Source organism: Colius striatus, chromosome Z (genome assembly GCF_028858725.1).
Source record: "Colius striatus isolate bColStr4 chromosome Z, bColStr4.1.hap1, whole genome shotgun sequence".
Lineage (NCBI taxonomy): Eukaryota > Metazoa > Chordata > Aves > Coliiformes > Coliidae > Colius > Colius striatus.
Window position 1 is genome coordinate 60956769 of NC_084790.1, and position 14450 is coordinate 60971218.

At 39.8% G+C, this 14450-nt stretch overlaps 1 protein-coding gene across 1 annotated transcript in view; it reads right to left on the minus strand.

The window, feature by feature from the left end:
- Positions 1-646: 646 nt before the first annotated feature.
- Positions 647-14450, minus strand: part of PCSK5 (proprotein convertase subtilisin/kexin type 5) — a 260750-nt gene continuing 246946 nt past the window's right edge. The window contains exons 29-37 of the mRNA XM_062017429.1: positions 13870-14065; positions 11232-11449; positions 9913-10149; positions 9196-9426; positions 7497-7674; positions 6201-6418; positions 4428-4543; positions 1641-1827; positions 647-1050 (exon numbers count right to left, since the gene is read on the minus strand). Of these exons, the coding sequence (XP_061873413.1) occupies positions 647-1050; positions 1641-1827; positions 4428-4543; positions 6201-6418; positions 7497-7674; positions 9196-9426; positions 9913-10149; positions 11232-11449; positions 13870-14065 (1985 nt within the window). The remainder of the gene's footprint in view (positions 1051-1640; positions 1828-4427; positions 4544-6200; positions 6419-7496; positions 7675-9195; positions 9427-9912; positions 10150-11231; positions 11450-13869; positions 14066-14450) is intronic.

Sequence of the window (14450 nt, forward strand, 5' to 3'; positions counted from 1 at the left end):
GAGATTGATATATAAAATATTTCAGTTTTGTTCCATACAGCTGTGAATACTTTATAGTTACCGGGAGTAGAGTCACAGTCAGAAATCTTAAAACTGTCATAGATGCACAATTTCATCAGGAATTATGCTCTATAGAATATAAGGATGAACATGTTGGTTTTCAAGAGCACAGATGCACCAGCAGATTCCAAGAAAGAAAAATCTATGTGAAGTCAGCAAACTTGCCTATTCTGACATGAATTTCTGAGTAACTGTAATCATAAAGTAGTAAAATGCTGGCACCCAGCCCCTGTGGTATTCATCAGGTAGAGAAATACACCTGTTCTCTTTATATCTGCATATTTCTAGTGATTGGTAAGTGTGCATGGTTTGAAGCTATTTTTATTAATTATAATGCACACAACTACGTATTAGGAAAGGATTTACTCTTCACCACAAATGCACAGAAACGTAATCTCTTAACCAGCTTACATCTGGAGTGCTACTTAAAAGTTTAGCAAGGATTTAGAAAAAAAATTCTCTCACGATAACTATTGGCTAAAATTTTGAGCTCAGCATGCTAAGAAGTAACTAATCATACTTAACTAAGTTGCTGTAATTTAATAGGAAAAGCAACAGTGCAGGAAATTAATAAATTAGTAAAGAATTATCTAAATGAGTAACTTTCATCATCGTATTCAAGTTCATCTTCTTCATCATCCTCCAAAAGTCCATATTTAAATTTACGATAGATTGTACCATCCTGGCCCATATATACAATGTCATCTTCCTCATCATCATCTTCATTATCTCTATCTCTATACTCAATCACTTGATCTTCCTGATAACTGGGACTGCCATGGTAGTTGCTCACGCTGGAAGGAAAGGTTTTGGAGTGATTTGTCAGCTTTTCATACCCACCTTTATTCACAGCTTGGGTTTTGGCTCGTGATTTTCTCCAGATGAATACGATGGCTCCAATGACAATGAGAAGCAAAATGCAGGTAATAACAAAGAAAGTAGTTTTGCTTTTGCTCTTGGGTGGTAGAGTGGTCCGTAATATACAGTCATCTACAACAGCAGTTAGTTAGGGGAAAAAAAAAAGGTTAAATGAGCTTGCGTGTGCCTGTACGTTGTTGGCATGTTTGCATTAACAAACCCCATACAACATTTAGACTTGGTTAGAATTTTAAACACCGTCAACTAAGTATGTTGCTGTTCCAGTACACAACTGGTTTCTTGTAACTGTGCCGGTAGGCAGATATAAGCAAGGTTGCTGAGTTAGTTATGCTTCTTTATTTGATTTCAGGTAAGCATAAGGAAGCAGAAAAGCTAAAAGGCCCACAAATGTATCTTAACATGGCTAGCTTAAAATGCATTGATTCAGATGGCTATCCACTGAAGTACACTCTTCCCAGCCACTTGGTTTATGAAATGCCTGGCCAATTCACACAATAGCTGTACGTGAAAGAAGGCCTGCATCATCATGATTACTGTTCTTTGTGTTAAAGCTCTTCCAAATCTGGTGATGGAGCAGAATAAACAAATGTGTCTGCAGCTCAGCAGCACATATTTGCTCTATTCCCTTTTTGGTTTTGAAGTGTCAGCATCATCAGCCATAAAGCCCTCCAGCACCATACTTCTCTTCAGCATGCTCCTACCTTGTGTTTCACTGCAGTCGCAGCACTCTGGGATACCTGCCATGTCAGAGTCATTGCAGCAGGGCAGGCAGCGGCTTTCATCCAGGTAGAGCTGCATGATGGCTGGACAGACTGTGCAGTTGAGAGGCCCAGGTCCCTTGCACTCAACACATGAGCTGTCGCATCTCTCACACTTGGTCTCATCCTCCTTCAGATATAGAGCACAAAGAATACACCTTTTATTTTTGATTCTTTGGACCTGACCTGGCAGCTTTGTCCTGTCTTTGGCTGGATGGTCGTTTCTTGACACCACGGTCGTAAATGGCAAAATATGGTGTAGTGGTTTTGCCTGGGCCATGTTTTTGGTAGCTGGGTGGGAGTGGGGCTACAGGAGTGGCTACTTTAAATAAAGAGCTCCCAGAAGCTTCCCCTGTAGCTGATAGGGTGAATATCAGTCTAAGTTGGATCTGCAGCTGACCCAACTCTAGCCAGTGATGGAGGTAACACCTCTGTGAATAATGTGTTTGAGAAGGGGAAGAAGTTGATGCACAGTTGCTAAACTGCAGCAGCAACAAGGAGGGAGAATGTGAAAACATCTCTGCAGACACCAAGGTCAGTGGAGAAGGAGGTGGAGGTGCCCAGGCACTGGAGGAGAGATTCCTGTGTGATCTGTGGTGAATACCATGGTGAGGCAGCTGTGCCCCTGCAGTCTGTGGAGGCCACTGGGAAGCAGAGATTCACTCGCAGCCTGTGGAGGACCCCACACTGGAGTGGGTGGATACCTGAAGGAGGCTGTGACTCTATGGGAAGTCCACCGTGGAACAAGTTCCTGGCATGACCTGGGAGTCTGTGGTAATACAGGAGCCCACACCAGAGTATGTTTGCTGTCAGGACTTGTGATCCTGTGAGAGACTGAGGCTGGAGCAGTCAGTACTTGAAAGACTGTCCTCCCAGACTGTCCTACCCATTTTGGGGTAAAGTGTGAGGAGACGCCCTGTGGTGGGCCCCATGCTGGAGCAGTTTGTGAGGAACTGTATCCCATAGGAAGGACCCCCACACTGGAGAAGTTCATGAAGGACTGTCTCCCATGGAAGGGACCCCACAGTGTAGCAGTGGAAGTGTGACGAGGCCTCCCCTGAGAAGAAGCAGTGGCAAAGTCCATCTGTGATGAACCGACCACAACCCCTATCCCCGATTCCCTGTGCAGCTGGATGAGAAGAAAGGAGAGTCCTGGGAGGAGGGAGGGGTGAGGGAAGGTGTTTTAAGATTCAATTTTATTTCTCATCTCACCATTCTTATAATTTTTTTAATAAATCAACCCTTTTCCTCCCCAGGTTGAGTGTGTTTTGCCTGTGATGCTAATTACTGAGCCATCTCCTTGTCCTATCTCAACACACAAACTGCCCTGTCCAGTTTAGGAAGGGGAGTGAAATTATGACTTGGTGGGCACCTGGCACCCAGACAGGGCTAAACTACCACAAATGGTAAGAAGTAAGAAAACTAAAATCTGTTTCACATTTCCTGGGTTCTTGGTGATCTGCTTGTAGGGATAGGGGAGAAAGTGCTGTAGGAGCTTGGAGATCTCATCTGTCTCAACAGTGAGATAAAATTAAATCAGACTATAGCTTTTTGACCAGTAAGCGTGCTTTTATTTTTCTAGTCCCATGCTACCAGATCTGTGGTTCTTCAACAGTAATGATGGTAAAGTGGCTCTCTAGAAGTTTACCCAAGAGTGTCACTAAAAGTGACTGGGAATGGTGCAACATGAAATATTCTGGGAAATAAAACAAAAAGGCATTTGAGACAACGAATTTTCTTTCTAACACGGGAAAAAGCAGAACTAAGGAAAAAAGCTGTCTGGGTATTTTCTAACAAACCAGATTTTTCATAGAATCATAGAATAGTAGTGGTTGGAAAGGACTTTTAGAGATCATCTAGTCCAACCCCCCTGCAGAAGCAGGTCTGCATAGATCAGGTCACAGAACGTGTTCAAGAGGATCTTGAAGACCTCCAAGGAAGGAGACTCCCCACTCTCCCTGGGCAGCCTGTTCCACTGCTCCGTCACCCTCATATTGAAATAGATTTTTCTTATATTTAAATGGAACTTTTTGTGTTCCAGCTTCACATTACTCCTTGTCCTTTTGCTAGGTACAATAGAAAAAAGAGATGCCCCAACTTCCTGACATTCACCATTTATACACTTACAAATATTAATGAGGTCCCCCCTCACTCTCCTCTTCTCTAGACTAAACAGCCTCAGGTCTCACAGCCTTTCCTCATAGTTCTCATATTCTTGAATAAACATATTTGGAAGGCAGTTGGTGTAGAAATCTGGAAAATGGAGTGCTCAGACTTGTGGCTCAGACCTAAACCTGATTTTGGTCCTACTTTACTAAATATACAGCCTATCCCTGACAGGCTGACAGAGGATAGACAGCCTGACAGAGGATTCTGCCAATCAGGTTTGCAATATGATTTCTTACAGACAAAGCAGTGAAAATCTCTGGAGAAATCAGTTATACTGGAAGAAAAAAATTGCAGTATTACTAATATAGGTGATTTTGATCACATGGGTTTGGTATTGTTGACAAAGTTGAGCCTTTGTATTTACTGGTAGAGGATTACTCCATTGTAGGCAACCCTAGAAAGAGAAACAACACTTCCTCTGCCAGGAGAAGAATAAGTAAGTATATTTAAAGAAAAACAATCATGAAAAGTTGGAAAAGAGCATTCTGTGTTGCTCATGTTGTGTTCAGAAGTTGAAGTTCAGCATACAGATCACAGGAGAAAATGTCTACAAATAGGTACCTGTTGTCCTGGTGACTCCTGGACTCTGTATTCACCTACAACACAGTCTGAGTTACACATTCCACCTAAAAGACTGTAGCTCCATACACAAGATGTGCAGCTGAATGCTCCCTTCCCTAGAAAGGCAAATAAAACAACAATATCACAACAGGAGAAATTGTCATCTAACTTCCTTTAGATATTATACTGACCACTGCCATGGAAGAAAAGGGTGTTTGTTAACACTGAGGAGTTTAGCATTAGAAGATTTGTATTAGAAAGAGCTTGTGGCTAGTCTTGGGGTTTAATGTGCCTACAAAGTGGATTTCTTACATGTTTTGATAATCACAAAGAGCTGATTTGGGCATCAGTTGTAGAAGGAAGCTCTTACACATTCAGGAAAACCATTAACATGCACTGCTGCAAAATTGTGCGACATCTTGCCAAATGCTGCCCTCACAAAATCAGTATATATTAGACCAGATAGCTAATTTTTTAAGACTACAATGAATTAAGACATGTTTGTGTTGGAATAACAAAATGGATTCTTTAATTGTGTAGGAAAGAGATTATTCTCTAGATGCATCTACAACATCATATGTATTTTATGTGTCAGGGGCTCTTTTTGATGACAAGCTACATGCAGTATTTCTGTGAAACACTGAAGTAAATGGTTTATCCTACATGTTAAGGTGAATCTGTCTGTCTCCCTGCAACTAGATGTTTTCTGCCATTTTAATAGTTCTTGAAGGTGACTTCACTCTAACAGCTATTTCTGCAATTTAAAATATTGTTATGCTGCAATTAGCTATCTGTACTATCCAATATATCCACCACCCAAAACAAATTTTGTATGTTGCACTATGATGTGGCGCCTGTTAATTGTCATCTGATGCCATTCAGGTAGAAAAGAACACCAAATGCATCCAGTGCTGCTTTCTTCAGAACTGTCTTGCCTTAGGAAAGGCATTCCTTGACATACGAAACTGAGAAGAAACTGAATACCTAAGGATGTCACACAATAGATGGTCTCTCAAAGTTAACTTTGAAATAGAATTGATTAAAAGCAGTAGATATCACTGGGGTTTTTTGTTTGGTTTTTGTTGTTGTTGTTTTGGGTTTTTTTTTTTTTCTTTTCACCCTAAAGATATGCCTTATGGCTCTTTCTGTTCTCTTTGCAGACTATCAATGTGTGGATGCATTTAGATTCCTTGGCTTTCATAGAGTAACATGTAAAAGGATAGCTCAGAATGAGATATTGTTCAGTTATTATTCAGTATTTATGCAAGAAATTAAGTCCAGCTTTATAACCAACAGAGTCTTTTTTTTTTCTTGAAGTCCATAGGCAACTTTGTGAGAGGTACAGACGATGGAAAATTCCTTAGAGCTGTCTGTTTGTTTCCCTTTGTTGGCTTGGCACTGAGACTTGCTTCCGGCCCTTCCTGTGAGCAGCTGCCTTTATGCTTGTGCTCTGCAGCTGGAGGCAGCCCTGCAGGGAGCTTGGCAGGCATTCATATCCTTGCTTTGATGACGACCAATCAATACTCTAAAAGTGAGGTAGCAGCGTGGAGTAGCCAATGCAGAAAGTCACCCAGGGCCAGGAAGAGCCCAGCAGCCCTAACAAAGGTCTGCATCACCCACTGCAGCTATCTAGGTCATGGATAGGTTGGTAGCACTGTTCATGCTATTCCTCTTTGTGAAGTGTTTCCAAAATACAAAGCAGAGAGTTTAAAAAAATAAAGGTATAAATTTTGATAACTCTTTTTGTGGTCAAATGGAGGTGTATGCTATTACCTTCGCAGGTTTTACAGGAAGGGTGGCATCTTTCACAGACGTTGCTGTCTTTGCTTTCATAGTAATAGTCAGGACAAGAGCTAACACATTTGTTCTTAGATTGCAACAGGTAGAAATAGGTATCACAGAAAAGGCAGTCTGTAGGTTGCGGCCCCATACACTCCTTACAACCTTTGTGGCATCTCTCACATGATCCAGTGGAGTTCTGTGCAAAGTACCTGCAACAGATCAGATAGTCATGGCTTTACATAAAACCTAGCAGTGATAGGAAAACCAAAACATCCTTCATCCTTAGCTTTTACTGTGATTACACCATTGGAATTCAGCTATAAAGCAAGACTTTGTAAACTGAGAGTGTATAAAGCAAAGCTTTCTAAAATCTATGGTGAGTTCAGGCACCAAGTATGTATATAAGTAGGCAAGGCTTAGAAAACCTCAAGTTTATTTTGACTCTGTGAGAGATATCCCAGAGATGCTGGATAAGTACTGAATTTCTCATTGCTCTTGATGACCTGTTGTGAGATGGAAATTCGGAAATTTAGTATGTGCTTTCAATGCACAAACAGGCTTAGCCAAAGGATACCAACAGAGGAACAATGTTCACCTAAGTTGTGTTGTCAGGGAAAAAGAAGAATTGCTGTGCTGTGGTGTGGTTGAGATATGGTCAATTAATGGGATGGTAACTGAATTTAACAGCCAATATGATTGTACTCTACTGCATAATGAAATGGACCCAAACCAGAAATCATGGGTCCACTTCTCAAATTTGAACTTCTGAGAGACATTCACAAGAGCACAGTGAAATCACATTTTAAAATTAAATATAACTCCTATTAGTGAATTTACTGTCTAGAATTATGAGACTGCAGTTGAAAGGTGTTTTAGAGATTGGTTTTATTGTTGCAAACATTCACTCAATGCAAACCAAAAGTAACATCATCCAAACTTCAGTCAAGGCTGCAAGGGTGCTTGAGAGAAGTTACACTGCTTTCCTGAGCTCAAGCTGACTAACGTAACTTAGTATATTTCCTCTATCTCACACCATTCTGTACAAACATAACCTAGGAGCATCCTTGGAATGTAAGAATGGCCACACCACATCAATTTGGGCACCAACTTTACAATTTTCTACTGTGAGTGTTTTACACCGTCTCTGTACTGTCTCTTTTTTTTTTTTAACCTGTAAATAGATTTCTGTTCTATTTCACTCTGAAGAAGAATAGAGTAGAGTGTTCCAAAGCTCTCAAAGCTCTCTCTTCTGTGATGTAGCTCCTAACTAAAGATCTTGGAGCTTACCCTGATGGACACTGGTTTACACATGCTTTTCCTTGTCTGTACCAGCCCGGTTTGCAGGAAAGGCACTGTGAGCTATGTTTTCCGGTGCAAGTAAGACAGGTGCTGTGGCACAGGGAGCATTGTTCCGCATCGCTGTCAATATAGTACCCGTCTGGACATGTTGCAACACAGGTTGTATCTGCACACACAACAACGCAGAATAACACATCATGTTTGGTATTAGTTGTTACAGAGCATCTCATACAGCTGTGCTGGAGCAAACTTTCTAACAGGACAGGCTGTTGCAGTGTGTACCAGAACAAGATAGAGAATGTTGGGATACTTTAATCTCCTTTTATTTCTTCCAAGTCTTGTCAGTCCATCATTTCTGCCTTTTATGTACATTAGCAGGCTCTTCAGAACCTTCATATCTTTGGCAAATATAAATGCATAACACATAATAATGAACAGCAGCTGTGATTTCTTTCAGTATAAACCAAACAAGAAACAGTAATTAGGAAACTTTCTATAGGCATTGCCATTTTCCTTAGGCTTCACTCTAAGCATCAATTATATTGTATTCTGTGTATGTGACACCTGATGGTAAATTTGAGAATTAATGACATTTGTTCATTGATCTTTACCCCTGCCTGTGGCTGTTGCTTTATGTTATGGGAATAAATATCTGTAATGCTGCCAAATGCATGAGATAAATCCTACTTTTTCACTGAGATTTCACTTATTAGAACTTAGGACCAATGTGACTAACTGCAAGTGCATCAAGCCAGGGCAGTGATTACTCATTAGTAGCTCATAGTCATGATCTAGCTTGTCTTTATAGTTTAGCTGCTGAAGTCTTAACTGGGCAAAGTAAGATACTTCTGCTTATTTCTGTTTTTCTTGCTATTATTTCTCCACTCCAGGACATTTTTTAACACACTTCCATTAACTTGACCAATTGCAACGGTACAAAGCAGGTGAATGTGCTAATAAAACACACACGTGTGATGCAAGACCTCAGAAATGTAAGAACGCTAAATGTGCATCAGAACTAGATTAAAAAAACCTCAGGTTTAGTTTTAACTCAGATTGTCTTTAGATTTTTTTATGAAAGAAAATTTTAATTCTTTTTTTTCTCACAATGATTTTCTAAAATAGTTGCTTTTTTAAGAACATGCCAAGAAATCAAATTTCATTTCTGGGATTTTATACTTTTTACTGATTTGTTTCTGACACAATACAATCTTTCCCTCCACAGTCAGAAAAGTAATTTTGCACCTCAGTTTTCCACTAGGTACTGAGATAGTGATCTGTGAACAACTGAAGTATTTCTTTCTTCATCAGATCTCTGCAGAGATTAAACAAACACAAGTGAAAATGTAAGCTTTTTCAAAGCTAAGGATATCCCACTTATCTTTTGAAATTCCTTGTAGGAAACAGCAAGTAAATAAAACATACAAATCATGTTTAGCTATGGAGTCTGTTGCTACTCAGTAGTCCTGCTTTCTTTCCACTGCATGGCAAGGCCAGTCTCAGAACTAATTTCCAGGTATTCTCGCAAAAGTAATTATCTCTGCGTAAGTTATCTACTTGTTAGGTCAACTTTGCAATATTTAGATTGGCTGAAGCAACCCTAGGTGTTTCAGAAATGTGACAGAATTTTGCCTATTTCATGCTTTAAATGTAGAATAATATCTAAAGTCAGGAGCAAGACACTTACTGAGAAGATAGTGATTATATGCACAGCTAAGACACTGGTGTTCGGAAGGCCCTGAGCAGTGGAAGCATTTCTTATGACAAGGCTTGCAGGTCTGAGTTTTCTCAATGTAGTACTCAGTGCGAGAGCAATATCCCGATGTCACACAGTATCCATCATGGTCCAGCATCAGGCCATTTCTGCAAGTAAGGCAGGTGGTGGAAGAAGAACAAGTCTGGCATGTCCTGTTGCATGCTGAAATGGACAAACAGTAGGAATGTCACCATTTATTATTGCATTTCAGATGACGATGATTATGATTTTAATTTTAATTATTTCAGCTTCTATTTTGCAGGAAGCAGCCATCATCTCAGGATGACAGGCTGAGGGAAACAGAGCAATAGCTCTGCTTCTGCCTAGTCAAGCATTTTACTGTTTTCAGTGTTACACAGTCAATTCCTTAGGCATCTTTTTGCACTGGCACTGTTTTCACTTAGCAGTGTTTTTCAGTGTACTGTCTCCAGTAATTGTCAGCACTTTACCAGAGTGATTAACCATTTAGCTTTGCTATCTTTTTGTTGTTCTAAGCTTTGCCTTGTTATTTTTCTGCATTAGCTATCTCCTCTGTTTCCATGACGTTCATAGTGACATTAGCCAGCACATGCAGGCCCTTTTGCGATAGTTTTTAACCAGACCCACTTGTATCTCAGTATTGTTCTGGGGAAACCAGCAGCTGCCAACCTTGACAATCTTCAGTGACTTCTTCATAGTAGGTCCCTTCAGGGCACTCTTCAAAACACATGCCACTGTAGAGGACAAAGTCATCAATGGCGCACTCAGTGCAGTCATCTGAGTCCGGCCCATCACAATTCTTGCAATTTGCATGGCAAGGAAAGCAGTGCTTGTCTTCAGCATAGAAGTGAGAAGGACAATCCTGTACACACTTCCCATCGTGCAGGAAGAACTCATCCATGCACTCTACAGAGGACGGCAAACAACAGATAAGCAAATGGGCAGTTAATTCTGACCTCTGTAAGCGAGGGAGGGAGGAAGACCTATGAAACCATAAATCCTGTGGGTGCCTGTCATAACAGTAGGTAACAGGACAGCTTGGGAAGGCAGTATTCTCTTTTCTGACTTTGTTCCCTCCAAACCATCCAAAATGCCCCAACTCTCATGTAGCATCTTCTGTGATATATCAAGAGACTGAGAAGCAAAGTCACCTGTTCAACTTTGCTGACATTAACCAAACCATGCTGTCACTGACTATAGGTGGATTTCTGCTGAGGTATTATATCTGCATTATGAACTTTCTGCAAAAAATTAGAGATGTTCACATCTGAAGTTTTGTTTGGTTTGTTATTGAAATATGAGTCTGCTTGGAATATATGGACCTGAATATTTGTATTTGTATAGATTTGGGATTCAGATCTTAATTTTATTTTGAGTACTTAGGGTTTGGTTTTTTTTTTTTTTGGTTAATCTGTTGGTTTTGGTGGTTTTTTGTTTGTTTGTTTTGCTTTGGGTTTTTTTTGGGTTTTGGTGTTTTTTTTTTTTTTTGTGACTTTTTTTGTTTCCCATCTGTGTTTATGTTTCCAGAATGCCTTGCTCAATATTAACTATCTTGAAAATTTTTGTGGGGGCATTCAGACTCACCAAGATACCAAAAGCTTTCCTAATATTACAGAAATTACATACTTTACCATTTGCAAAAAAACAAATGAAACATGCTGTATTTCACATTGGTGTAAATGTGTATGCAACTGTTTAGGCATAGATATGCTAGGTCAGAAATGGAATAAAACCTGTAGGAATTTCTGAAGGACACTAGGAACAGGCAAAGCAGTGTGAAATCTTTATAGATTAATGGTTTACATGGAGTCTCATCATCATAAAGCACTAATTTCTTGGTCTCCAGCTTAGAGATTAGCAATGATGTATACCTCTCTTTTTAAAAAAAATCTTGCTCATTACAGAATTTAGATCTATGTTTCTGTCAGTCTGTCTCTAGAGAAAGCCAAATGGATTTCAGCCAAGTTAAGACCAGTTATTTAAAATACCTTTGCATATTTGATCATGAATGCACTTCTGACACATTTCAGGACAGTGTTTGCATATTCCTTCAGAGGCAAAATACTTCTCTGAACAGGTAGATTTGCAATTCCAGTGCTCCAAAAGCAATGGACTTTTACAGGACAGGCATTTGGTTGCACTTCCCACACACGTCTTACAGGATTCACTGCATTCCTTGCAAGTCTCAGAATCATTAAAATATCCCCTGTTGAATGAAAACAAGCACAAAACTAATTGCTGGTCAATGTATAGTTATCAAACAAATGGGGCTATAAGTATACATGAGACTTTCTCAGCATACATATTCACTAGATCAAACAGGTTTCTCACACCATTTGCTGCCCATCTGCCACTTACATCCCCTCTGCCTGTGAGCAGAAAATATGCATGGTTAGTGTTATGAAGGGAGCCTTATCTTCACCTGGTTTTGTACCTACTCTCTAAGGGATGTTGGACTTTCTGCTCATTTCTTGATTTCCCCCTTACATAAGGTAGGAAGTCTTGTAATGTTTGGGGAAAGAAAGATGCAATATCTAGTCTTGCACAGCTGACCTGCAACAGGAGTAGAGTGGAAAGAAAGAAGTACAACCTCAGTGGCTCTAAAGGGGAGAAAGAGAAGAGAAGAGAAAATCCTGGAAGGATGAAGGCTGGGAAGAATAGGAAGGCTATGATTAAAAAAAACCAGGATGCATAAGTAGTACCTGTGTTTAGTGACAGAAACCTGGAGACAGTGAAGAAGGAGCATGTTTTACTGGTGTAAACAGTGCTGTAAGAGCAACCATAGATAACCACAGCTAGGACTATTAACTGTAAAGAGAACAAAGCAAAAAATCCTCCTCTCTATTTGAAGAGAAGAAGGATAAAAGAAGAAGCTGGTTGCAATTGTGACAGAGCACTGGAACAGGCTGCCTAGGTGGGTTGCTGAGTCTCCTTCTCTGGGGTTTTTCCAAACACACCTGGAAAGTTCCTGTGTGACCTACCCTAGGTGGTCCTGCTCTGGCAGGGGGGATTGGACTAGATGATCTTTCAAGGTCTCTTCCAACCATTAAGATTCTGTGATTCTGTAATTCTCAAACTCAGAATGTTAGAAGGTTAAAGGATGAGCAAGTCCACATTTTGAGATGGTTGCTAATTCATATGCATACAGCCATTGATGAAAACCGAGGAAGAATTTGACATAGAAAGTAGTCACAGAAGATGTATTTCACGCTAACAAGCTCATTCTTCCCTGTAGAGAGGTGCTCTCCTTTCTTTCTTGGAGATGATCTTTCCAAAGAAAGGCTGAGGAGTCATGTTAGGAACAAGGTTAGAGAAAAGATAGAAAAAGCTGTGCCTGCAGGCTATTCTTATCTTTTTTCTCCTCACCTTTGTCAAAATCCTGCATCTATTTCTCACTGTTCTGTCTTCTCTTTTCTTTTTCAGTATTGAGTACTCAGCTAGCCCAATTTTTCAAAATCTTCTGTCTGAAATTGTCAGTACAGCAAGTCCACCTTTTCCATCCCCTAGAGCATACTGTAAAGCTCAAAAAAACCCCGCCAAAACCCCCATTGTATAATCCTCTACTCCAGTGGAGACTAGTTATTCCTCAAGAACTTTGCCTCAGAGGCTGAAAGCAGAATTTCTCTCTTAGATGAATGATGTCAGGTAAGTGATTGTTTATAGTTTGGAATTTGGAAAAAAGGGGGATAATAACAGTTGAAAAGACTAGCGACATATGAAAAGGTTTAATTATGTTATACTGACCCTGTGTGGGGTGACTGTGGGGAATGAGTACTGACAACAAACATATTAATGACAAAACATTATCTTTGCTTATATGCCACAATTTCTGGTATTGAAAATTATTACTGGACTAGAGTAGGCTCCAGTGCAATTACTTTGCATTTACTGTGTCATTTGATGATCAGAATGTATTCCACTGGTCTTTCTTGATATATATGAGAAAGTTAGCAGGAAAATAGTACTAAAGAATTTTTAATGATCATAGGAAAAGCAGGAGCTACATATTTTTCTAAAGAAAATGGCTAACCAGACAAGATTTTCGTATTGTATAGCACAGATTTACGTGCACATATGGGTGATGAAAAAAGCACAGAAACAGGAGAATCTGATCTAGTCAAGTGCCTAATCTAATATCCACAGCAGTCAGATGGTTAATCTTTCTTTTCAGATTCCATTTATTGCAAAGAAAAGCAGAGGATACAGTCCAAAGAGAGAAATACATCATTAAGGACTTGTTTCCATATCAGGACTCTGACACTTCCACTTTCTGGGTTCATGCCCCTGCTCTGTACTACTTTGATGAAGGAACAAGAATGACTAAAGGCTTATTTTCAGTGTCTGTGAAGAATCACCCTGAGGTGCCATGGTCCCACTGAAGTCAATGGGACTTATACCATCTGTCAAAGGATTTTAAGTCTTGTTTCAATCTGAAATATCACTTTTTTCTAAGCAAAAGAAAATGCTATTTATTCAAGCAGTCTGAAAATCATTTTTATCTTCAGGTGTTTTCTGGTAGCTTAGGTTACACTAAGGTCTCCCTTTGAAAGGTTCATAATAGGTATGAACTTAGAAAAGGAGCACAGTGAGACAATAAAGAGCAGTTATCCAACAGGAGTTACTTACTCAGGACATTCTTCTAAACATCTGCCTTTGTGGAGGAAGAGAGGCTGGTCTTGTTCAGCCTGGCACTTCTGACAGTGCCAGGGGTCGGAGCACACCTCACAGTCATCCATGCACATCTCGCACTTTCCATTTGCAATATTGCCAAATGTTTTTTGAGGGCACATGGAAACACAGGTATTATGGGAAAGAAATTTTCCTGACAAAAAAGCAACCCAAGTGAGGGAAGACATAAATTAGAAATATATTTAACAGATTCTTAGCTTGGATGGCTACAGTTCCCTCTTTTTTTTTTTTTTTTTTTTTTTTTAATCCTTAGAATTATGAATAAAACATTCTTTCCCCAAAGTATTTTGCTCAACCTTCACTGGAATGTGAGGTTTGAAGGAATCATCAGGTTTCTGTAGAACATGTCCATGCATAAATCTCTATTTAATAATTCCTGCGTCATATCTACAACTTTGGATTGAAAAGAAAGAAAAGGAGCAACATATACTTAATTTTTACATTTTTTTCTCTTAACCTGTATTGCCAAGGACATGTGCGTAATTCCTAGCTGATGCCTGACTTCAGCTTGACCTGCT